Raw genomic sequence first — 27,262 nt, forward strand, 5'->3', positions numbered from 1 at the left:
CCTTGGGACTTTATTATTTGGGACTTCCAAAAAATACATCCACAACAGCATCACATAACTATCACCATTTACTTCTAAGACTTCTTCCAATTTTTATCTATACCTGTAAATCGCTTTTAGAGAGTGGTAACAGAACATGCATGATTTCTATCTTCATTTTTTACTCAACACGTATTTCATACACTTTTTCCTGGGAGTTTAATGTTTGTAATTTTATTTTTTTAAATATTTTATTTATGTATTTGAGAGAGAATGAAAGTGAGCGAGATCACAGAGGGAGAGGGAGAAACAGACTCACCGCTGAGCAGGGAGCCCAATGCGGGGCTCGATCCCAGGACTCTGGGATCATGACCTGAGCTGAAGGCAGACACTTAACCAACTGAGCCACCCAGGTGTCCCAATGTTTGTAATTTTAATGGACTTAGAATCTTCTACTGGTTTGAAATATCAGAATGGATTTAACCATTCTCGGCCCTACACATTTAGCATTCTTTTCAATTTTTTTTTCTAATTTAAAGATCCATACCATAGATATCTTTGAACACATGGATTTCTGCGTTTAAATTATTTTATAGACTAAATTAATAGGAATGTGATTCTTTTTTTTTTAAAGATTTTATTTATTTATTTGCTAGAGAGAGAGAGACCATAGGTGAGAGAGAGTGAGCGAGAGCACAAGCAGGGGGAGCTGCAGGCAGAGGGAGAAGCAGGCTCCCTGCCAAGCAAGGAGCCAGACGCGGGACTCGATCCCAGGATCCTGGGATCATGACCTGAGCCGAAGGCAGCTGCTTAACCTACTGAGCCACCCAGGCGTCCCAGGAATGTGATCCTTGGGTCACTTTTTTATGGCATTCATTATGTTTTGTCTTCCCCCCCCCCACATAAAAACAGATGAAATCAATTTACAAAGCCACCGGTTAGTGCATGACTGTATCTACTTGGTCAGCAACAGGCCTTACAATTTTTTCTTTATTTGTGCTCATTTACTAAGTGTAAAGTGGCACTTCTTCATATTTCCCTTTGCAATTCTTTAAATGTTGGCAAAGTTAAGCATTTTGCAAATGTTAGCTTACCATTTTAAATTTTCTGGGGCCTTATCCTGCTTTCAGGGGAAAGGTTAACAACCAATTTCATCATCTTTTACTTACTTTTAAAAAATATTTATTTATTTATTTGGAGGGGGAATGCGTGTGGGCAGAGGGCAGAGGGAGAGAGAGAATCTCCAGCAGACTCCCTGCTGAGTGTGGACAAAACCTAAGCAGGGCCGATCCCACAACCCTGAGATCATGACCTGAGCTGAGCCCAAGAGTTGGATGCTTAACCGACTGAGCCACCCAGGTGCCCCAATTTTATCATTTTTTAAACATTTGAACGGATGAATAGGTAGGTCACAGTGATGAACTCTCACTGGTTTTGCTGTCTCTGCCTTATGTGGCTGATACAGAGACTTGGTGCTCTGATCTACAAGTCTACCCAGAAATACCTTTTTAGAACCCTATTTCTCTAACCTCCCACCCCCTACCAAAACTCTGGACCATTTTTTGTAGCCAGTTCAGGTCAAAACCTGTCCTTACCTGGTCTTCTCACAATACCAGTGAGTGGGGATGGTAGCCATTTTAACACAGGATCCAAGTGATTGGGTTCACATCTGCAGAACTATTATTCTCTTCCTGTCCTGTGAGCTGGTTCTAGCCTCTACCTCTCATCCCTGTGTATTACTCTTAGAAACGACACTGAATCTAAATTTAATTTGCTAAAGAGGCTCAATCCATTTCCACAAACATGGACAGACAGAGACACAAACATGGCCGGGTGACAGGGTCTCAGGCATTAGGCCTCCCGCTGGTCCCTGCATGAACAAATCCACCTCCCCCTCTCAGGTCTAACGAAGGTGTGGTCTGTTAAGTAGCAGGCAAGGTAGAAAATGAGGTCTCTGCAGATGTGAACAAGATCGCTGGGACCCTTTGTTAAAATGGCCACGACGCCCCATCTACTGGTGTCTACACAAACAAGGACAAGCTCTGACTTGAACATTTCAAAGTCTAATATTGATTGAGGAGTTCAAAATGGCAATAGTTTCAGACCATTGGGAAGAAAATGTGTAAACTATGAGTAAATGAGTCTTTAATCCAACAGCCCACATTAAAAACACCAAACTCCAGGCAATACTTTCCCTTTACAAATTTGTCCTCTGAGCCCCCAATCCTGGACGCCTCCATAACAAAAAGGACTAGACAGGATGTTACAGTGGAAAACAAAAGAACTGAAGTCACACAGACCTGGGCTCATATATTTTCTTACTATATGTTCTTAGAGGTTAATTCTCTTAAAATCTCTAAATCTCTGCTTCCTCATGTGTTAAAGTATCTCCCTTGCAGGGTATCATGATGACTAAGGATTATGTACCCAAAAAGTTTAGGTTTACATAATAGAAGTTCAACACATAATGGGTTCTTGGGGGGGGGGGAAGCCAATCTCCACCACTATCGTCACTATTATCGATACAGAAGGAACACTAGGTTCAAAGGTTCAAAATGAGAAATTAGCATTTAGAACCTGTTGACATTTCATGGGCAAGAGAATGGAGTCATGAAATAACAGACAGCCACACCCCGTGCTTCTCTCCCTGGCTCTCCCTGTCCACGGTCTGCCAGCACCTCACGGAGGGTGCTCAGACCCTCTAGCAAACCTACTGCACTCCCTCGGTATCCTCTCTGTGCTGCAAGAATCCAGAGTCTCAAAGAGGTAGGTGCCAGGAGGCGGCTCGCCGACTTCATGGAGAGTGATTTCAAGCCCCTGACTAGTGACGCACCTGGCTGTGTCCACTGACAAGCACTTCCTCAGCGAAGTGCACCTTCACGGGGTTGGTCTTTAGCCTGGCTCTCTTCTCCTCCGTCAGGAAGGATGACTTGGGAACTCCCTGCAAAACATTAACATGACACATTTTAGAACCGGACTTTTGTAAAAGCCATTACACATCTCCTCATCTCTTAAAAACAAAAGCACAAACCCTGACAGCTGTTGAGACCTCAGTTAAAACCTACAGAGGACAGCATCCCATTAGAGATCTCTTTTCATAATATCTAGGGATCCCAACCCAGACAACGTTCTTATGTGTCTGAGAAGAGTTGAAGATTCAATATGATAGCAAAATGGTTGTGTATAACAAAGACAAGAACTGGCTTATGAACAACAAGACAAAAGTTCTGCTACTCAACAGTTGTGAGAACTACCTCAAACACAAATTCTTATGGAAGAAAACCAGTTTTTGTGTATGTGTGTGTGTGTGTGCGCGTGTGTGTGTGTAAAACAAAACAAAATAACTCTGTGTGACTTTGGCCAAGTTATCGGTCCTCTTTGGCCTTTAGTTTTCCTATGTACCATGTGAGAGTTGGATCCGAATAACTCCAGGGCTCCCTGAAGCTCTGACCCCTTTGATTTATCCTTGGCCCCTCTTTGCTCTTCTCATCTTTTGGGTGGTACCCTCTTTCCTCAGAGGTAGAAAGAGTCATCACAGGTTGGCATGAGTATGTGATGAAGCCCCTTGCCTAGACCCTAGGAGATTAAATTGTGACACAATGAACAGCAACTTGCATGATCTAGACCAACAGGATGTGATCTTCCTGGATGGAATCTTGATATGTTATTCCCAGCCTGGCATGCTACATTTCTTGGTCTGGATAGTCCTTTAGGCCAGGCTCTAGAAAGGTACATGTGTTAAGAGTCTCAAGATGGAGCTCTGAACCACATTTTATGTAGCTGATGGAAGACAGATATAACAATCAGAGAAGCTACAGGAAACAATGCTCATAGCCTCACATATCAACAGACCAATGCCATTAAGCACCTGAAGTGAAGAAGTGACCCTGAAATTTTAATGCAAGATAAGTTTGATCTTACAAGTAACTAGAGCCTTGGTGTAACAAGGTTCATTACTATGATTCCGTATCTCAAATACATAGTTTGCTTTTTAAAAATTTAGTAAAAGGAGAAGGGGAAATAACAATGTTTCCAGGGAAGAGGTATACCTGTGTGGTAATCTCTCAACTCCAGAAATTACTTAACCTCAATTTGCTTTCTTCTTCAAGCAGAATGATTTTTTAGTCAGAAGAAACAAAATAAGGGAGAAAAGAAAGTTACAACACAAAACTGATGATAAAACTATCAGCCTGCTTTGAATGAGCTCAAGACACCTATACCAGTAAATCTAGGGGCTGGTAGACTATCATACGTAACAGTTGGCATCATCCACAGAAGAGAAAATGGAAGAAATATTAGGAGACTAAAGATGGTTAAGTATCAAATTTCCCAGAAAATGAACATGGAAGATTAAGGAAAACACATATTGGTAAGCTTGTCATTATTTCTTGGCAAAATTCAAGATAAGAGGTGGTCAGAGAGCTTTTAGTCATTGATCACTAATAACCAATATGGAGTTACCAATAACAAGTCAGAGCCAACCAAGTTCATTTTTCTTTTGAAGATGGGATTCCAGATTGGTAAGGCAGGGTCCTGTGGATAGAGTAGTATTCCTCCATTCTTGTAAAGTGTTTGATAAGGTCTCCTATAATCCCCCTGTGGAGAAGGCCAGATGCAGAGCCATTAGGAGGATTCAAAACTAGTTGACCTATGCTCACAATTGTCCTGATTTCTAACTAAGCAACTCAGGCTCCCTTTGGCTCAGTCTCCAACAATGATGGTTAGCAATGCCTTAGATGAAGTCAGAGAAAGTGTACTTACCAAACCTGTGAATGACACAGAGCTACAAGGTATCATCAGATCTCAGGCAGCAGAAATTCAGAAGGAAAGGTAAAGGAACTGGATATCTAAAAGAGGTGTGTGGAAAACTTGAGGGGCGGGGGCAGCTATGGGCCAGGGGCCAAAAAGTCACTAACAACAAGCATAAGAGGGTACAAGAGAGCAGGGCTGTCAAGAGCTGAAGGGAAAAGAGTAAAGTGAGGGGTCTAAGTGACAGTTACAACCATCACTACCCTAAAGACTCAAAGGAATGAGAAGCTAGGGGCAGAACAGGGAGAGATGCAGAAAGAAAAAGAATGTGTGGTGGGGGTAGGGGGGGAAACCGCTATTCTCTCTCCCCTTGGGGAAAGCAATCTTGCAAGAGTGAGGCCCAGAGCTGGATCAGACTAAAGAAAAGCCACTGGCCGGGTAATGGAGGAAGTGGGGGAGGCGTGGGAATAGATAGATCCCTGACGGGAAGGGAGAATGAGCACAGCCGATGACTGCACAAACATGCCCTTCAGTTCTGTGCTTCCCTGACTGTCGAATCTCAGCATGCCAGAACACTGGGCCAAAGCAACATGATCTGACAGGGATTACTGTGAAATGTGGCACTGAGGATCAAAAAAAAAAAAAAAAAAAAAATCAATTGCACAGCATGGGATGGGGTCTTGGAAGCGATTCATTTGGAACCCAGCCTCGGTTTTTGGTCAACCACAAATTTCACCCATGCCAACAGCGTGACCAGGCCTCCTAAAATCTTAACCCCATCTTGGGCCTCACTACCATTTTCAGTGCGCATCAGAAGTGCGCCCTCTGTGCCCTGGGCACTCTCTCACCCTCTCACCAGTGGACCCTAGGCGGAACTGTATTCCTTTCTGGGTGCCACCATTTGGGAAGGTCACCGTGAAACTGTCCAGAGAGCTATAACAGAAGTGAAGACTCAGAGAAGCATCTTATGATGAAGAGTTGATGGAACAGGAGTGAGCCTGGAGAAGAGAAGGCCACAGCTCCAAACCTTTGCCAATCTATTTCATTCAAGGTAGACTTGCCCTGACGAGCACTAGTTGGTGGGAATCACAGGGAAGGAGGGCCTCTCTCATATTTGGAACCACCCAACCATGAAACTAGATGCTTTGAGAAAGAATACACACACTGTCACAGAAATGCCCAATCCACAGGCCCCACCGTGGGTCCTACACTTTTATACCTGAACAGCAGCTCTGCTATCTGCATACCTTGGCATTTAAGCATGTTGCAAACCACTCACTTGAGCCATCTAATATTAAAAAGAGATTCTTTAAAGAAGGTGAGCTTCTTATTATTCTAGGATATTTAGATTCTCCCTGGGTTCTAAATTAATCCATCAGAGAGTAGACCTGAGCTGATAAAAACTTTCTCTGTACATGTTTTAGCTGAACTAAGTTAATGCTTAAAAGGGCATCGAAAGGGACAAGTGGAAAAGTTCTATATCTTTTTCACTACTCTCCACCCTAGATTGGCCAATGTCATTTCATAAAGACAGCAGGGTTGGGGCGCCTGGGTGGCTCAGTTGGCTAAGCATCAGACTCTTGATGTCGGCTCGTGATCTCAGGGTGGTGAGACTGAGCCCTACGTCGGGCTCCGTGCTGGGCGAGTAGTCTGCTCAAGATTCTCTCTCTCTCTCTCCCCCACTCTGCCCCTGTCTTAAAATACAATTAAAAAAATAAAGACAGCAGGGTTTAAGGAGGTAGACTAGCATGACGCTATTGACTATGGGTTCTGAAATCTGACTACCTGGAAAATAACCCAGCTCCACTGATTTCTGCATGTGAGACCATGGACATGTGAGGCCACAGTGTCCTCAACTGTAAAAGGGGGATAACAAATATATCTACCTTGTAGGATTTTCTTTTGGTGAAGATTTAGTAAGACATTAAATATCGGTATTAATATAACAATATACTATAAGCCATGAATTAAATACAGCTCTCTACAACTAAACTAATATATATAACATACATATATCATATATATGTTATATATAATGAATATATATACATATATTTTTCCCCATAAAATTCTACGTCCTACAGAAGCAGTAATTACTATTTCAACTTCGGATTTTACTTTGTTTTTTTTAAAGATTTATTTATTTGACAGAGAGAGACAAAGCGAGAGCAGGAACACAAGCAGGGGGAGTGGGAGAGGGAGAAGCAGGCTTCCCGCTGAGCAGGGAGCCCAATGCGGGGCTCGATCCCAGGACCCTGGGACCGGGACCTGAGCCGAAGGCAGATGCTTAACACCTGAGCCACCCAGGTGCCCCTTTATTTTACTTTTTAAAGATTTTTAAAGTAATCTCTATACCCAACATGGGGCTCAAACTCACAACCCTGAGATTAAGAGTCTCATGCCCCACCGAGTGAGCCAGCCAAGCCCCCAACACGCCCCCCCCCCAATTTTGGATTTTATAATTCTTCATCAATTTCAAGCCATTTGAGAACTCAAAGAATCTGCTATGGCAAAGATGAGCATCCTTGTTGAAGCAAGACACATTCGATCATTCATCTTATGATCATGTAACTGCTGATGAGAGGCCTGAGTGGGCTGGACAACATTCAGGGCATTTCTCAGGACATGGGTCAATATCAGCTTTCCCTGCAGGAACCCCAGAGCACAACATTTGCATCCTCCTCTGCTCAGGAACCTCAGAGGAATCTCAGGAGTCATACTGGAACATGTTTATTTTCCTCTCCCTACACTTTTCATTTTTAAAAGGATGCAACCATAAGCTGTTTCCCTCTTATTTACTTAACAAGTGTTTTGCTTTCATTTCTTCAAAACAGCAGGGGAAAAAAAAAAAAACCCCACCTAATTAAGATTAAGATGTTCTCCATTGAGATGCTAATCAGCTAAATAAAAAGAATCTCTTACCACCTGCACAACCATTTATACTGATTAGCTTTCAGTATACTTTTTTTTATACATTGGTTTCACATTATTTCATAGACAAATTCTGTTTAGGAGAATCTCCGTTTATTTATCCATAAAACATTTGGTCTGTCATATTTATGGTAAACATCTTAATCCTATTTAGGTGTTTTTTTTCCCCATTCTATTTCCCAGAAATAAAAACAAAAAACAGTACTTGTCAAAAATGAGAAGAGACCACAATTTCTTTGCTTTTTAATGTTCTGAAGTTTTTGGACCAGAGAAATAAAATTTTCTCACATAATCAAATAGCTGTTTGTTCATCGTGCTTCCTCCCACTCCCTATATAGTTAGGAATTCTTTCTATAACCTATGACCAGAGAGACACTCATCCATATTACCTACATTTTAATATTTTTATATTTATTATTACATCAAATGGTGTGACGAGACTTTTTTTCCAAATACTTAAAGAAATGTCCTAGTATGATTTTGTGAATGATCATCTTTTCTTCTAGTAAAATGGGATGCCATATTTTTCACATACTAAATTCTTATATCAGTACCTATTCTAGGACTTTCTATTTGATTACACTGACATGTGCAACCATTTCATCAATATCATGCTGTTTTAATTATTTTAGCTTTATTAGTTTTAAAATCTGTTACATCAAGGCCATCCTCATTACTCTTTCTTAAAATTTTTAAATTTAAATTTTTTTATTTTTTAAAGATTTATTTATTTGAGAGAGAGAGAACGAGCAGGGGGTAAGGGGAGAGGGAAAGAGAATCCTCAAGCAGACTCCCACTGAGCACAAAGCCCGACACAGGGCTCAATTCCACCTCCCTGAGATCATGATCTGAGCTGAAATCAAGAGTCGGCCACTGAACTGACTGAGCCACCCAGGTGCTCCATTACTTTTTTTTTTTTTAAGATTTTCTTGATAAGGGATACCTGGGTGGCTCAGTTGGTTAAGGGTCTGCCTTTGACTCAGGTCATAATCCCAGGGTCCCAGGTGGAGCCCTGCACTGAGCTCCTTGTTCAGCTGGGGGTGTGGGGAGCTGCTTCTCCCTCTGCCTGCCACTCCCCCTGCTTGTGCTCTCTTGCTCTTTCTCTGACAAATAAATAAATAAAATCTTTAAGGTGTTATGCACAAACAATGAATCATGGAACACTACATCCAAAACTAATGATGTAATGTATGGTGATTAACATAACAATAAAAATTTTTAAAAAATAAAATCTTTAAAAAAAAGATTTTCTTGATGTGTCCCTTCAATAAACTTTGCCAAAATTCAAATATAAGTCCCAACGGGAGTTTGAATTTGGAGTAAGAATATATATTAATGAGAATAACCAATGTATTTATAACAGTCTTCCCATTAAAGAACATGGTCTGTATCTCTTTTTATATTAAAAAAAGTGTTTACATCCTTCATAATATTCTACTTTCCTTCACATAGGGTCCACCTATTTCTTTTCCTTGAAGATTTCCTTTTTTCTTATTTTTTCCCTTAAAGAACTGACTCTGGGATTTATTAACTTTACAAATTTTGTTTTCCAAAGCATCATTTAGATTTTAACTTTTATCATTTTCTTTATTCTGCTTTATGTTTTATAGTCTTTTCTTCCAACTTCTTGCACTGAATAGTCACTTGACCTACTTCCTTATTCAATAATGAAATCACCTAAGACTATACATTTTACTCTGAGTATAGCTTTGACTGCACATAAATTTCAAAAAGCACACTTATAATTTTATTTTATTTTTCTTAAAGATTTTATTTATTTATTAGAGAGAGAGCAAGAGCACAAGCAGGGGGAGCAGCAGAGGGAGAGGGAGAAACAGGCTTCCTGCTGAGCAGGGAGCCCAATGTGAGACTAGATCCCAGGACCCTGGGATCGTGACCTGAGCCAAAGGCAGCTGCTCAACTGACTGAGACACCCAGGTGCCCCGACACTTCTAATTTTAAATTTTCTTCTAACTAGTCTATAATGGTAGTTTTGCTTTTCTATCTGACCCCATTTTACTTGGGAGATTGCATTTTTATTTCCAAATGGCTGGACAGTTTTAATTAAGTTTTTGGTAGTTATTAATTTCTATTTCATTATATTCTGGAAAAGAGACTTATATAGTTTCTTATTTGGGGAATTTATTGAGTTTTTTTGATAGAGTGGTATGTGGTCGATTAGATTATTAAATGCATTAATGAAATTCTCCATGCCCCTATTTATTTTTTTATCTTTATGTGCCCAAGGCTAAGAGGTATGCATTAAAGTCTCTCAGAATGAGAATTTTCTGTCAACTCTTCCTCCTTGGTAGTTCTTTCTCTTAGGACTTGATTATATACTTTCCCCTAGATCACAGAGAAAGGGCTCCTTGGCCTGTGGTGTTTGGGATTGCCATTTCCTCCCAGCGCATCATCTACACCACACCCTTGCCTTGTGATGAACCTCAGGGCTGACAAGACACTTTCACATCCAACACCTCATAACGACCCATTAGAGAGACAAGACAATTATTGTCATCATCACTGTTTTACAAAAATGAAAACTGAAAGTTAATGACTTGCCCAGAGTCATAACACACAAACTTATCTTAAAACTTGTAGTTTGGTGTCCTTGTCATCGTCCCGCTCTGCATAATCCCAGATCTGTCTCCTTAGCTGGACCACAAGTTCTGGAAGCCTGGACTGATCCATACCTGTCTCCTCTACAGCACTGACTCATCAGCTGTCTTCAGGCAACGTTGACGGCCTGCCCACCCATGTCCTGGCTGCTGTTCCCTCTGCATTTGCCTTCCCTATTTATTCTCTGAGGGATTATCCCACTGGGGACTTGGAGTCTCGAGGCCGAGAAAGAGAAAACTAACAGGACATAGAAAGAGATTTACCGACGTGCAGCGAACAACTGTGATTGAAAGAGAGTCTTCAGCTTCCCTGAAAAAAAAAAAAAAAGAATAAAAATAAAACCATTTCATCACTTTGGATGATGTGCGTGTGCGTGTGTGCGTGTGCGTGTCAGGGTCAAAAAGACTGGCAGGATTACAAAGCAGCCTCTTTTGCTTCAGCTTTTTTGGTTCAGCAACATTGAGAAAGACGTTGAAGGAAGCAGGGGTCCGCAGAGGAGCTGAACCTGCCCCAGAGTGCCCCCCCGCCATGGAGGGAATCTTTATTAGACACTTGCCTCTACAATCTAGTCTATACCTGCAGCCACTTAGTTAAGTCACTTAGATTTAATTTAGTCTTTATGATGGAGAACTCATGCAGTTTGTATGATCACTAGCTAGGTTATTGTCCAAAAAAAATTTTTTAAGAGAAAACATAGCAATAAGACAGATAACTTAGGTTGCTATTTCAGACAACTTAGGCTAAACATTTCACTAGATTGAATGAATGAATGTGGATTGCATTTATCAGATAAAAGCCAACCAGCTTGTGGTGTTTGGGCACACAAAATCAGTGTAATGAGCCAAATCATATATCAAGATACTAGACATTTCTGTCTTGTTATTATCTCTTAGATTCCAAAAGTGACAAAAGTCAACCAGATGCTGGCCAAACTTCCATTTTGTACTGGAGAACAGAACTGAAAAAAAATCAATTCATATTTCCTTTTCCTTTGCCATCGCTACATAGAGAAGCTGTTTGCAAATAATTTCATTTGACTTCTTGCAATATGAACATTTAGGCCAATCGCTGCTGGTGTGTTGCTTCCTCAAATGGGTAAAATCAACTTGCGGTTTCTAAGTGTCTAGGGATTGCCTCTTTTCCATTTTATAGAAGAACAGGCCTTTCCCAAGATAATTTACAACAAACCAAGGTTGTTATAAATTGCTCTTAAAAGGACATTAGGTCTCACAGTTATCAGGAGGGATTAGAGAAGTTTCATTGTGCCATGTTTTGCTTGGATTTTTCCCTTTATAAGTGGCAATGGCAGTGGGAACTAAGCTTAAAAAAAAAAAGCAGTCCTGGGATTTTGCACATGCAGTGTATGACAAAGAGCGCAGATGCACAGCACACATCAAGTCACATCCCTGCTGAGAGTCTTCAATGGCTCGCCATTCCACACGGAGACTAACACCTGAACTTGCTGTGTCAGCATTCAAGACCCTTCACCATGTGGGCCTCACTTCCCAGAACTTTCCTCTAGGCCTCTGGTGCCTCAGGCAAACTGACCTTGTCAGCATCTTCCCCGCTCCCCACCCAGTATTTCCTACTTACCACTTCTTTGCCTGGTTCATCTTTCACCTCCACCTTTGTGGGCCAAATTCTACCCAGCATTAAAGGTACACCTGAAATCCTTCTGGACTCCTCTGTTTTGTCAAACCCAACTTCCCCACAAGCTGGAGGAATCTGTAACGTTAACAGCCCCTTTCCTCTGGCTTCCTGATGCAATGTCTTCCCTCAACGTCACAGGGGTGCACGTGAGTCATTCCTGCACTCCCAGACTGCAGCGTGTGGGGAGTGCAGTCCCTTTGCCCCACAGGGCTCCTTTCCCACACAAGGTGCTCAGTAAACAGGCTGGGTTCGATGTTACCCACACACCCACATTCCGACCTACTGCTTTAAACTGAGAATAATTTTGCTTGTTAGTCAGAGTTTGATCTAGCCTGGCAGAAATATTAGTATCACTGAAAATCTAAACTTAATTTGTGGGCATTGATCATCTTTGAGAAAATCACCCCAATAACTGGGAAAGCAAACTTCATGATTTCCATCACCATGCTTCATTGTGTAGAAATGAAATCATCAAATCCTATCTGGGCTGTCCCACCCACTCAACTTATTCTCGGCAATCCAGGAGCAATACTGGGCTTGGCTGAAAGGATTCTATTTTCTACACTTTGATGGAGTCTCTGTAAATCATAAGCTACGTATGTGTGTCTCTCCGCAGCAAGACTGTGTGCCTCCTGAGGGCGAAGACTGCATCCCGCATTTTCGTCTCATTCTGGCTTTGTCACTGTTCCTCACCGTTCAGTGTGTGCTGCCCATGAGAGGCCCTCAGAAATGAAAGCCACCCAACACCACTCACAAAAAAGGCATAGTAAGTATCTTCAAGTTGGCTTTCATGTAACTCTATTTCTCGTGTCTCTTTATTTAAAGTCACCGAAACAGTGTTGAGTGACAAACTGGAAAGACGAAGCCCACAGGTGCCGACGCGATGTCTGTCAGCGCTCTTCACTCCTATCGCTGACCTTCTTCTGTCATAAAACCAGGGTCAGCAACTGTTGGCTCATTCAACTGAGTGCTCACTGTGTGCCAGCTCTGAGGGAGATGCCAGTCTATCCAGAAAGTGAGGCGTTGACGCAAGTCACAAAGCCAACAGGCAGAAGCAGAGAAACTACATATACACCAACCAGGCATTTAAGGAGAGCTCTCAGAAGGGTTAAAGAAGAACTAACAATTTGGCATCGGTTTAGTCCAGTCTTTGGCATATGCTACAACAACCCTAGAAATCCTTACCGTGTATTATTCCTAACTACACTGCCTGCCGTGCCCAGCGTGGGGTCTAGCATAGCAGGGGGTTGATAGATAGAGCACCCTGTCCTTGCCCCCCATCGCTTCTCTAGGCAGATGAAGCACACGGTAACTGAGACGGAATTCTCAAACAAGGCTGCCACTTTAAGGAGACGGGATCCTACTAAAACCATGGGGAGATCAATTATGTTATTCCTGTCACCCATCTTTGCCCTGTGATCATCTGTGTGACTCTGCGGATGATGGAGGCAATTTAGTACCTCAGTATATGGACTGCTCGTTCACAGGAAAGGCTTTCGGCAGGCTCGTTGTTCATTTGGAGGATCTGATCACCAGGGAAAAGCTTGCCATGAGCAGAGCTTCCTGTTGGACAGAGAAGTAATTGGTGTTCATGCCAGGAGGGCCAAGACCCCAAGATGTCATAGCCACACAAATGAATGGCAGGTTGATCCAGTCCCCTGGGCACCAGGTCACTCCCCTCCCCACCCCCACCCCCATCCCGCTTTGGGTTCACATGGATCTATTTTCCTGTTTACAAAATGTGAATAATGTACCTATCGTCCCATCACCTTCAAGGGATATTAGGAGACTGCCCTGGGAAAGAAAACTAGCAGAAACCCCCAGAATCAACAGAGCTGGCCGGTGAATCTACTACATTCATCTATAAAGAACTCGTGTGTGTGTGTGTGTGTGTGTGTGTGTGTGTAAACTGAAATCAGTAGATTTTAACTAGTTGTGTGTGTGTGTAAACTGAAATCAGTAGATTTTAACTAGTTCCAGATCTAACATCAAAACATAGCTGATGTATGAAAACAAACACTAGACATTTCCAGCATGCTCTTCTTCACCCTGAGAGAGCCTATATTTTACAAAGACTCAAGTGAAAACAAATCAGTAAGTTCTATTACTCTCTGGCCAGCAACTCTCCCCAGCTCGGAGCATGCAGGGTTTCAGAGAGGAGGGCCAGCTGATCCAAATACCGTCACTGCCCTGAGACTGGCCAGGGAGCCACGGGTGGGCAAAGCCCTGGTCCAGGCCAGCAGGAGCCTGGGGTTCCGATCAGCAGGTGCACTTGGGGCTTCCTCCCTCTCCGCACCAAAGGAAGGTACAGAGCTCTAGACAGAATTAGGTCAGAATTAGATGTGCCCTTTCTAACTTCCTAGGGTGGCATTTTCGAAATTATGTTCTAGGACAGAGAGACGAGAAGAGATCCAGGGCTATTTCTCCCCTCCTGAAAAGCCAAACTCCTTTCTTGTTTCCCAGTCAGCCCCTACCTGCTGTGACGGCCACCACTGTGAGGGGAAGGCTCTCGGAAATGTGAAATCCGTAGTCCTGGAGGAGGGCATCTTTGTCTATTTTTACTGTATGTTTCACAGGGGTGAGGGTCTGGATTGGGATCCCGGGGGACCCATCAGCTGCAGCAACTTTAGCCCTGGAAGAGAAGGAGTATTATAAAAAAGAGACAGAGGGGGATTGTAGGTAGTGGTCACAAACCGGGACAGCCCTAGGTATCCTGGAGGGGGACGTTGCAGTGCGGAGCACACCCCAACTCTCCTCTTGACAGAGTGAAGGCACAGAAACTGGTAGAACACAGTACCAGGCTGTAAAAGAGAAGTCGTGAAGTGCTCTGGGCACTCAGAGAAAGGGGAGAGCAGTTCCCACTTTGCCGGGTAGGCGGTAAGGAACCAGGAAAGCATTTGCTGCCTGGAAGAGGGGACATTTGAGCTGCACCTTGAGAGATGTCGAGGGTATATCTACACATCCCAGATCCTGGCACACAGAAGATATTCAGTAGCTGCTGCTGAGTGGATGGAGGCGAGGATGCGGGGGAGATGCAGGGATGGGCGGGATGCAGGGATGGGGGGATGTCGGGCCAGGCATCAGGCAGGGGGCAGTGATTCAGCAGAGGTACAGAAGAGGAAAAACAGGGACGGTGAACAGGAACGAGGTGTTGTTCAGTTTGAACGTCTGAGGCTGACTAATTCCACAGATGGATTGTTTCTTTGGAGATTTTTTTTTTTTCTTTTGGGCTTTGAGATGAAATTCACTTCCCTTTCAACTTGGTAACTGTGAGGATTCCAATAGGAAATCCCCGGAGAGTGAAGATTCCCCCTAGAGTGATCTTTAAAAACATGTATGTTCTCTGTAAATCTAAAAGCAGGTAGTGTTAAAAGTTTGTATTTTCTTTCTCTCAAAACCACAAGACAAGTCATGAGCTATTTCTCATTTGTCTGTGGCAAATGACTTCTCCTCCCTGCGAGACAGCGGTTCTTTCTGAGAAAGGTCAAATGGGGATGGGATGAGGTGTTTACTGTCATAATAAATGACAGAATATAGAGGAGTAACAGCTCCCCTGGGGCTCTGCAGTTAGGCCCTATCATTTATTCTCATCCATTTACCAAATACTGTCCAGAACTCTGCTTAATGCAACAGGACCCCACTTATCTGAAAATCACCTGTCATTGATAATGATCTCAAATTTCAACAAGGATTGGGAAACCTAAAAACTGATTCACAGAGCCAAAATGCGTGTGACAAACTCAAGTACAAGATCTCATGCACATTATCCAACAAGGACCTCCTCACACCCCAGCTTAGAGCTGATTTAGGCTGTCTGACCAGATGATGACCTGACCTCACCAGCTTAGAAGCAAAGAGAGGATTTCTTCTACGCAAGCACAGGGTCATACTGAGAAGTGTCAGCAGACGGAGCTAATGAAGAGGGAAGAAGCAGAAAACTGAAAATGTAGAGCGAATAAAGCCCATAGCCATTCCTGATTAAAAAAAAAACCACAAAACAAAACCTTAAAGCTGTAAAAGGGCCTTCCCAAATAATAATATAGTATACTGAGCGCCAAAAATCACATTTACGTTCTTTTAAAAAAGAGCAACAGGAAGGATACTCTAGACATTTCTCCTATTTAATATAGCAGGAAAAAATGCGCGTAATAGTTATCAGAGAAGGAAAAACAGTAAGAGGCAAAATAAACACAGGAAATGGAAAATCCCACTTGTTTTTAAACAGATGATGATGGTACAACTAGAAAATGATCAACAAAGAGGATTGCTGGTGCTAAAAAAGTAAGGTTAGTGGAGTTGCAGGATAAAAACACAAAACACAGCCTCAAAAAGCATTCACTAACTCATTGAAACAAATTAGTTGAATGTGTATTATTAGGTGCTAGGCTGATATGATACCAAAAGCACAAGCCATAATGAAAACACAGATAAACTGAACCTCAACAAAATTAAAAACTTTTGTGCTTCAAAGGGCACAATTAAGGGGCACCTGGGTGGCTCGGTCGTTTTTTGGTTTTTTTTGTTTTTTAAGATTTTATTTATTTATTTGACAGAGAGAGACACAGCGAGAGAAGGAGCACAAGCAGGGGGAGCAGGAGAGGGAGAAGCACACTTCCCGCCAAGCAGGGAGCCCGATGCCGAGCCCGATGCCGAGCCCGATGCCGAGCCCGATGCCGAGCCCGATGCCGAGCCCGATGCTGGGCTCGATCCTAAGACCCTGGGATCAAGACCTGAGCTGAAGGCAGACGCTTAACGACTGAGCCATCCAGGCGCCCCTCAGTCAGCTGAGCATACGACTCTTGATTTTGGCTTGGGTCATGATTTCAGGTCATGAGATCAAGTCCCGGCTCTGCGCTCAGCACGGAATCCGCTTGGGATTCTCTCTCTCCCTTTCCCTCTGCCCCTCCCCTGGCTTGTGCTCACATGTGCGCTCTCAAATAAATAAATAAATCTTTAAAAAAATAAAGGACACAATAAAGAAAGTGAAAAAACCCACAGAATAGGAGAAAACATTTGCAAATCATATATCTGATAAGGACCTTGCAGCTAGAATATATAAAGAATCCTTGTAACACAAAAGAAAAATAACTCAATTAAAAAGTGGGCAAATGATTTATGTGGACATCTCTTCAAAGAAGATACACCAACAACCAGTAAGTACATAAGATGCACAACATTATTAGCCATTTTGGAAATGCAAATCAAAACCGCAATGAGATGCCACTTAATACCCACTAGGATGGCCCATAATCAGAAAGACAGGTCAAGTGTTGACAAAGATGTAGAGAAAATGGAACCCTGATATCATCTGGCAGTTCCTCAAAAGACTAAACGTTGAACACCATATGACCCAGCAATGCCATGCTTACATATACCCCTAAGAGAAATGAAAACATATATCCACACAAACTCGCACAAAAATATTCATAGCAACAATATTCATAATAGCCCCAAAGCGAAAACCACTCAAATGTACATCAACTGATGAAATGACAAAGAAAATATTCCACTGCAGAATATTATTTGGCAACAAAAAGGAATGAAATATGAATACATGACTATAACATGGATGCACCTGGGACACATTCTACTAAGTGAAAGAGGCCAGCCATGAAAAAACACATACTGTGTGACTTCACTTATGGGATATGTTCAGAATAGGCAAATCTATAGAGACAAGTAGTGGCTGCCTAGGGCTGAAAGCAGGGGAATTCTGGAAGGAAATGGGGAGTGATTGCCAATATATATGGAGTTTCTTTTTAGGGTAAAAAAAATCTTCCAAAATAGATTGTGGTAATGGTTGTACATCTCTGTGAGTACACTAAAAACCATTGAATTGTATGCTTTAAGTGGGTGAATTGTGTACGGTAAGTAAATTGTATCTCAATAAAGCTGTTGAAAATAAGGTAAATCAGTTTTTTAAAAGATATTTTATTTATTTATTTGAGAAAGAAAGAAAAAGAGAGGAGTGGGGGGAGGGGCAGAGGGAAAGAGAGCAAGACAAGTAGACTCCCTGCTTAGTGCAGAGCCAGACACTGAGCTCAGTCCCAGGACCCCGAGATCATGACCTGAGCAGAAGTCCAAAGCTTAACCAACTGAGACACCCAAGTGCCCCAAGGTAAATTAGTTTAAAAAAATAAAATTCTGGGGGGAAACTGGTTACGATACAAATATATGAAGAATGGGCATAAATACATGCAGTAAAATATCCAGATTTCACATGCTCAAAGCAAGTGAACTGATAACTTGCACATGAAGAAATAAAGTTGATAAATAGCACGGAAAATATACAACCTTATTAATTAAAGAAGCACAACTGAAAGGGCTACAGAGTACTATTACATGTCAAGTAAAGCACCAAATATAAATAAAAATAATAAAGCCCAACATGTGTGGGCCTTGGGATTTAAGGCTGACCATATAAATTGGCTTTTCAATCTCTCTAGAAAATAATTAGGGAAATTGTAACATGAATTTAAAATTTGATCATTTTCTTTGACCTCCTGTTACCATTCTGACTGACATTCCTTAAAGTAATAACCTCAAACAAAAAAATAAATTATTATTTATATTAGACCATGAATTTCTAAAAGACAAGGGTAATATCTATTTATTCTGTGTTCCCCAGGCCTAGTAAAGTCCCAGAGTATGAACTCAAAACACCCTACCTCTTAAATATTCAAAAATATTTATCACAGCTTCATTTAGAATAGTGGAAAAACTCAAAATAACTCAACAGAGGATAAACCAAGCATAGTAAAGAATTACTCCAAGACTCTTCATCAATGAAGTATCACAAGCCTCAGAACTTTAGACATACATGGAAACACAGCTTAGAACATACCCTTTCAGGGCATCCTCTAAACTATAGTTCAGATCCCCTTCCTAAGGGAGAGCTTGGATTATTCTAGACCTAAATACTCCGAGTGCTGAGTGAAGATCTTTTGCCCAGAGGAAGCGTTTATGCTTATTAGGTGAATACATGAGCAAAATGCTGTATACAGAAATCATGATATGAAACAGTACTTCAAATGATTGGCAAAGATGAAAATGTATACATAACCATTAATAAATAGCAGACAACTTGAATGTAAGTAACAGAGTTCAATATTTGTCATTTTCCTTTGTTTGCTAAATTGGCAATACAGCTCAGCCCTATGACTAAATAGGGACTCATCTTCTCGATGTTCCAGAGCTCAGTAAATGGTATCATGAGGACTCTTGGGAGTCATTCTTGACTTTACCCTGCTCTCATCCCAACTATCTGATCAGTCACAACACCAAAAGATCTCTAAAAATGTCCATTTCGGAGGGTGCCTGGATGGCTCAGTCGTTAAGTGTCTACCTTCCGCTCAGGTCATGATCCCAGGGTCCTGGGATCGAGCCCCGCATCAGGCTCCCTGCTCAGTGGGAAGCCTGCTTCTCCCTCTCCCACTCCCCCTGCTTGTGTTCCTGCTCTGGCTATCTTTCTGTCAAATAAATAAATAAAACCTTTTTAAAAAATGTCCATTTCTGTCTCCTCGGCCACCATTCCATTTCAGGCTGCCATTACCGGTCCTGCGGACAGATTTCTCCAATAGTCTCCAAATTGGTCTCTTTACTTTTCACTTTTGTCTCTCCTGAGAGACAAAAGACTATCAAGTACCCAGACTGATTTTATAAATGCAGCCCTGCTCGGATGTCTCCCTTGACTGAATGGCCTCATTCAAAATCCTTGATACGACTTAACACAGCTCTTACCCACCACTCTAGCCTCGACAACCAAGCCATTCATTCTCCTGATATTCTTGTTCCAGCCAAAGTAGTCTCCTTTGTAGTATTCCTCAAATACACTGGCCTTTGCACAAGCTCTTCCCTTTACCTAGAATCTTCCCTCAGCCCCCATAACCCCTAAAAGCACACACTCTCCAGAAATTTACCCAACACACTCAACCCCTACTCTGTCAGTCTCCTTCTTGGGAGTCATTCTTGACTGTTGAACACACCTACAGAACATGCACACCTCTTTTAGAAATATACATAATATTTGCAATGACCAACGTGAAGTCTCTTGTCCTCTACATATAGAGACTATAATTTGTGAGACAAAAACCATGTCTTTTTTGTCCCATGTGCTAAACTCAATGCTAGGCACAAAGTAAGGCTTATTAACATATGGAGAATAAAAGAAAAAACAAACCAGACCACAGGGTTAAAATATAATCCATTTGGATGCTTTTCACATGGGTAGTCTTCATTTATCTGACTTTTCCCTTTGGAAGGTTGCATTCCTCAACAATGGTAGACAAAAAAGGCCCCACTGTGTTGACTCATCCCTGCACAGTGTCAGTGGCTTTGGCTCGAAGTCTGCATTTGACATTTTTCCCAAACGCCACGTTTCAGCTTTTGTTTGGAAAGGGATTGCTTGAGAACATGACCAAACCATGGCCTCCTCTCACAAAGAATGTTTAATATTGAATGGGGAGCTGAAGGAACTGCTCTCTGAAGCAAAATTTCCTCCTCTGAAGCATCTTACAAATATCAGACTGAGCACTGATAATCCAAAATCCTATGTCTGGTTCATTTTGTAATGGCTTCAAACCACAAATCTGAGATCACTCCTATGATTTACATTGGAACAGCGTAAGACCTGTGGCTTCACTAGTGGAATTCTGTCAGATAACTGGATCTAGTCTATAGTAGGACTAGAAAAAACAAACACATTACATTTATCATAAAAATAGTCTCATGCAGGGGCGCCTGGGTGGCTCAGTTGGTTAAGCATCTGCCTTCGGCTCGGGCTGTGATCCCAGGGTCCCGAGCTTGCCTCTCCCTCTCCTCCCCTCTCTCGCTATCTGTCTCTCAAATAAATAAAAATCTTTTTAAGAAAGTAGTCTCATATAGACAAATTCTATATTTTATGGGTCATTCGTTCACACCTAATTGATCAACACTGAAAAAGAAAAAATACCACACGGAAATAGATTATGCTTCCAATATTCTCTGGCTTTTTATCTGTTCTCTGATAGATCAGAAAATATATTTTCCTTCTATCTTGTAACAACAAAGAATTCACCTCTGAGTTCCAGCAGGATGTGGAGAAACTATTTTGAATCTATGTTTAAACAGTGTATTAGACTTTCAGCTTGAATGATTTTAAAAGCTTAAGACTGGTATAAACTGGATTTTTAATCTAAGGTTTATTCAAAGAAAGCAGAAATAGAGGGAGCAGTCCCTACCAGAAAGAAATGTAGCATGTAGTCATAATCATAGGACTATGCTTATGACAGTTTCTAGGGACCATGCAACAAAGAGACTGGGAGTATAGTGTTATAGGACCAAGGCTTACAGCTGAGAGAAGAAATTATTCTATTATTACTTTAAAAAGGAGATTCAGAAGATGAGGGCAACTCTGAAAGTGCAGTGCAGGAGCCTTCCAGCCTGTTCTCAGATCTTCCCGCTTCTGCCCATAGGTCAAGAAGCAAAAGTTGATGCCTGAAGTGGTCTTTCTTTTCTTTTTTTATTTTATTTTACTTATTCATTTGCCAGAGAGAGAGAGAGAGCACAAGCAGGGGGAGAAGCAGAGGGAGAATCAGGCTCCCCACTGAGCCAGGAGCCCAATGCAGGACTCAATCCCAGGACCCTGGGATCATGATGCGAGCCAAAGCCAGGCGCTCAACTGACTGAGCCACCCAGGCGCCCCTGAAGTAGTCTTTCTATATCATTCGGAATATTAGAAAGGCCAAAGAAGGCCATGCCTATAATTAGTAAATAGTCTTTTTATGGTTGTAGTGAACAAGTACATTTGGAAAACATGTAAAAGCAACAGGGAGGGCTCCTGACATGAAGATGCCATGATACCAGTGCATGCGCACACAGGCAGGTGTATACATGTGTGCTTGTGTGGATGTGTGTGGGTGTGTGCACGTGTCTGCAACATATGCATGTGTGTTCATTAGTATTAAGATTCAAGGTAAGTTGAAAGAAATCTTTTTAAGCCCTGAGGATAAAACCAAGCACCAAGCACCAAGCTGCATTAAGCTCCTCATGTTTTTTTAAAACTGGTTCTATAAAACACATACTTCTAGATTGAGCATAAGAGAATTCAGGAAATCTTATGCTGGGTTGTTTTAATAATACAATAACATTATGCTAAAGTTTATATGCAGGAATTGCAAGTAAGGGTAAAAAAATTGAAAATTTAACACAAGGGTGTGAAAATAAGCAGATCAATGCTACAGAATAGTTAGCCTTGAAAGAGATCCAATTTCTGACTCACAGAAAGAGGAATTTCACAGATGGTAAAAGAGGGGTCATAAATCATCGAAGAAAAGAAAGATCACTTGCAGTCAATGGTGATGCAAATAACTACTTACTGTTTTGGGGAAAATCAAGTTAGATCTTTATCTCATAGCCTAAAATAAACTCCAAATTAAAGAACTAAACATAGGTATTATTAAGCTATTAAATAGGAAATTTAATTAACTATGGGATGAAGATTTTCTAAGCTTAGAAGCAATCAAATAAATCATTAAGAGAATACCATTTAACTACACAAAAGCCAAAACTTTGGTAGGAGGGAAAAATGGTATAATTAAGTGGAAAATTATACTATTCTTTTGGATATAAGATGACTTTTTTTGAAGATTTTATTTATTTATTTGACAGAGAAAGAGACAGTGAGAGAGGAAACACAAGCAAACATAAGGGTCCAAGGGACCCTTTCCTCTCCTGGGTTTCTTTGAAAAACTCTCCCTGGGGAGTCTGCCTGAGGATTGTTTCCTTTGTGCACCTCCCCTGTGCTGGAGCATAAGCCCCGATAAAGCCTTGCCTGAAACCCATTTGGCCTCTTTTCAATTTCTATCCCTCGGAGAGCCCAAGAACCGGGTTGGGTATCTCCCTGTCCATCCCCAGGCAAAGATCAGTCTGCTTTTTTTTTTTTTTTTTTAAGATTTCATTTACTTATTTCAGAGAGAGAGAGAGAAAGGGAGAGAGGGAACACAACAGGGGGAGTGGGAGAGGGAGAAGCAGGCTTCCCGCGGAGCAGGGAACCCGATGCGGGGCTCGATCCCAGGACCCCGGGATCATGACCTGTGCAGAAGGCAAACGCTTGATGACTGAGCCACCCAGGTGCCCCCAAGATGATTTTTATTGTGATAAATATTATACCATATATATATGCACATGTGTATATGTCAAGAAATAGAACATTACAGCCTCCCAGATACTTTCCGTGTTCCTTTCCCACTCACTGAGTCTGTCTTCATTTCTAATTTAAGGATAATATTAAATATGTATCAGTAAATTGCAATATGTAAAACATATGTGTGCACTTAAAATAGTAATTTAAAACATACACTTGTGTAAACACTACCTAACTTAAAGAATAGAACACTTCATGTAATTTATAAATCTTTAGGATGTCCCTTCTCAAATATATCCCCCACTCTATCAAACCTAAGTCTTTCTCACGTCATCATTTCTATAGTTATACAAAGCTAGTAAAAAGATGACAATTTAGTCCAAAGCAAAATGGTTAAAAATTAGGTTATGATATAATGTCACTATGTTTGCAGCTCTTATTAAGTAGATGTTATTGCATTATTTATACAGAAATTCAAAATATGTCACAGTGACCATTTGTGGGGTTAGCTATTTCTTTCTCTTTTTTTAAAGATTTTATTTATTTATTTATTTGACAGAGAGAGACAGTGAGAAAGAGAGCACAAGCCGGGGGAGCAGCAGGCAAAGAGAGAAGGAGAAGCAGGCTCCCCGCTGAGAAAGGAGCCTGATGTGGGGCTTGACGCGGAGCTCAATTGGGGACTCGATCCCAGGACTCTGGGATCATGACCTGAGCAGAAGGCAGACGCTTAATTGACTAAGCTGCCCAGGCACCCTTTTGGGGTTAACTATTTCTAAAAGAGCACTGACACTATACATGTTATTTTTACATTGGAATATGAACATAGGTGGTGGGAGAATAGTCATCTTCACAACATCTGAATAATTTTGCACACCTACAATTATAGGTTTCACTACGCTTGCACCTACCCGAGCATACACACTCATTCTAACTGAGCACCACTATCTGAATTTGACTGATTGTAGTAATAACCACCCACTGAAACTTAACTGAAATTTTAAGAAATCAAAGCAATTTTGAAAGTTGCCACTCCTCCGGAGAAAATCACCTATTTTAAGATGCATTATAGAGCTCTAACTTAACCCCAGGTCCATAAAGGTTATCAATTTGTTTAGCAATGTTTGGAAATGGAAATGGCTATTTTGACTAATTTGCTCCTAGACAATTCAATTAGAGTCAGAAATAAAGTTTAAATTTTATGGAAAAAATGGCAATCACAAGTAAAGTAAGTACAACTAGGCTGAAATGATTGGAAGCTTTTGAAAGTCTGGAAAAAATAACAAGATTGTAATAAGGTGCATGTAAATTATATGACCGCAGATGAACTTCTAGGTTTTCTTTTTCTGGACTGGAGAAAACATGTTAATGTACTTCTTTCATTTCTTGCCCTGGCTGTCAAAAAACTCAGATCCAATGTTAGTACTCAAATGTTAAATCCCACATCTAACTGGTTTACAAGGTATAACATTTCCATCTTTACTTAAAAATTTCTACGTTTTAAAACTATAAGTCATCAAAAATTTTCCTTGGAAGAAGGAAGGATGTAAAATTTAAATACAGTTTTTTAAAGATTTTTTTTTTAATTTGAGAGAGAGAGAAAGCGCATGAGAGAGAGCATGAGCAAGGGGAAGGGGCAGAAGGAGAGGGAGAAGCAGGCTCCCTGCTGAGCAGAGAGCCTGACCCCAGGACCCTGGGATCATGACCTGAGCTGAAGGCAAATGCTTAACCGACTGAGCCACCCAGGCGCCCCTAAATATATTTTAATAAATAATTTAATTCCTCATTATGAAAGCCCTTAATCAATAAAAATCTATTGAACATCTATTACATACTATGCAGTCCTCCAGGGCTGAAGATACTTTGTAAAACAAGACAGTCATGGTCCTTGGTCTCACATGTGGCAGGTAAGTTGAGAGGAGAAAGTCGTATAATAACCGGGGGGGGGAAGGGGAAGTAGACAATGGATAAGTAATCAATGGATATATTATAAGTGCTATGAGGGCTAATTACTCTGAAAGGAACAAAGAGGGGGACCAGTTCTGCCAAGGAAGCAGGAAGAACAAGATGAGGTTGGAGAGTTACGCTGGGTCCAGATCATAAAGGGGCTTGCAGGCCATGGTAAAATGGCAGGTGAGCCCCTGACCAGTTTGGGGTGTGGAGGGGTGAGTATGTGGGACAGGAGTGGTATGTATTTTGAAAAGTCCACTATGGCTTCAGGGTGAGAATAGGCTGGATCACAGAAAGAGTTAAGTGACCATGGCAGTGCCACCAGGGACAGAGAGGGGGACAGATCTGAGATAATGTCTGAAGGTGAATGGATAGGAGTTGCTGATGGGGTCGGGGCAGATTGTGAGTAAAAGAGTCAGGATGACTCCCAGGTTTCTTAAGCAGCTGGTCATCGGTGGTATCATTTACTCCACTCGGGGGAAATTGCAATTATTTCCCCCAAACTTAGCTTTTCGGATCTTGATCATTTTCAGGTAATCTGAGGACCCCAAGAAACCAGCCTGTAGCAAGGTTGTGAGATGAGAGATGAGAAGCAATTTAAGCAAGGCCAAATGTATCCTAGAAACACAGGAATGATGTCTTCCATGCATAGTGCCAGGAAACTTTCCCTCTTTTTCTTCTTTCTCAAGCACTTGGAAAACAAGACTGTCGAGACACATGGAAAGATGCTCAACATCATTAGCCATCAGGAAATGCAAATCAAAACCACAGTGAGATTCCACCTCACCCACACTAGGAGGGCCACAACAGAAAAGAGAGATAATAACAAGAATGGTCAAGGACGTGGAGACATGGCACCCTCATGCACTAATGGTGCAAATGTAAAATGATACAGTCACTTTGGAAAACAGTCTGGCAGCTCCTCGAGAGGTTAAATACCAAGTTACCATGTGACCCATCTCTACCACTCCCAAGTATAAACCCAGGAGAAATAAGAACATGTGTTCAAACAAAAACTTGTACACACATGTTCATAGCAGCATTATACATAGTAGCCCCAAAGTGGAAACAACCCAAGTGTACATTAACTGATGAATGGACAAAGAAAATATTCCATAATGGAGTATTATTTGGTAATAAAAATGAAGCACTGATACATGTTATAACATGGACGAACCCTGTTCCCAAAAAGCTAAGTGAAAGAAGCCAGGCACAAAAGACCACGTATTATATGATACTGTTTATGTGAAATATCCAGAACAGGCAAATCTACGGGGACAGAAAGTACATGAGTGGTTGTCTGGGGGAGGGGCAAATGGGGAGTGACTGCTAACCGGCATGAGGTTTCTTTTTATGGTATTGAAAATGTTCTAAAATTGGATTGTGGTGATTTTTGCACAATCTTGTACATATACTAAATATATACTAAAAATCACTGAACTATATACTTTTAGTGGGTAAATGTCATGATATGTAAAATATATCTCAAAAAAGATGTTGGATAAAATAACATTCCTGGGGTACCTGGGTGGATCAGTCAGTTAAGCATTTGCCTTTGGCTCAGGTCATACATGATCCCAGAGTCCTGGGATCTGACCCCACATCCGGGCTCCCTGCTCAGCAGGGAGCCTGCTTCTCCCTCTGGCCCTCCCCACCTCTCCCTCCCTCTGCTCATGCTCTCTCTCAAATAATTAAAACCTTAAAAAAAAAAAAAAGAAAGAAAACTTCCTATAGGTCAATGTCACCTTTTATTTACATTATGAGAAAAGCAGGATATTAGAGAGTACCAACTCAAATATTTAGGAACCATCAAGTTAAAGTTACACAGTTCTCTTTTCTGCAGGTATTCGCGGAGGCTTTAGTGTGCTAAAATGCACTGTGTGCAAGATGCAAGCAGAGGTGGGTGGGAGTGGGGTATGGGCTGCGACACCTCCAAACCTTTAGTGGAGCAGCATTACACAGGACTAGGTTTTGCAGAACCCACTTTAGGAAACAATGTACCTAGCAGTTTCCTCACTCACCATCAAGTACTACTTGACCACTTGCAGTCAATCTCCTGGGACTCAATCACCTCTGGGTTACAGAGATGAGAGGCCCATACTTTCCCTGCGTTCAGAGCTTACTGTCCAGAAGGAAAAAACGGAGATGTGCTCAAATACGTTGAACACACCAGGAGGACTGTGCCAATCAAATGCTGTGGGGTCCCACGGGAGTGGTTAGGTCTAACTACGGGCTGGGCAACACTTCCTGGAAGACTGAGCATTT

At 41.6% G+C, this 27,262-nt stretch overlaps 1 protein-coding gene across 10 annotated transcripts in view; it reads right to left on the bottom strand.

The window, feature by feature from the left end:
* Positions 1-27,262, bottom strand: part of FRMPD1 (FERM and PDZ domain containing 1) — a 120,013-nt gene that overhangs the window by 20,442 nt on the left and 72,309 nt on the right. For 4 of the 10 annotated variants that reach the window (XM_027614337.2, XM_027614340.2, XM_027614342.2 and 1 more), the window contains exons 3-7: positions 14,403-14,560; positions 13,389-13,491; positions 10,542-10,587; positions 4,441-4,575; positions 2,813-2,920 (exon numbers count right to left, since the gene is read on the bottom strand). In XM_027614337.2, coding sequence (XP_027470138.2) covers positions 2,813-2,920; positions 4,441-4,575; positions 10,542-10,587; positions 13,389-13,491; positions 14,403-14,560 — 550 coding nt within the window. The remainder of the gene's footprint in view (positions 1-2,812; positions 2,921-4,440; positions 4,576-10,541; positions 10,588-13,388; positions 13,492-14,402; positions 14,561-27,262) is intronic. The other 6 variants (XM_027614343.2, XM_027614341.2, XM_027614338.2 and 3 more) reach the window with 5 other exon arrangements.

The sequence above is a fragment of the Zalophus californianus genome, chromosome 13, assembly GCF_009762305.2.
Source record: "Zalophus californianus isolate mZalCal1 chromosome 13, mZalCal1.pri.v2, whole genome shotgun sequence".
NCBI lineage: Eukaryota > Metazoa > Chordata > Mammalia > Carnivora > Otariidae > Zalophus > Zalophus californianus.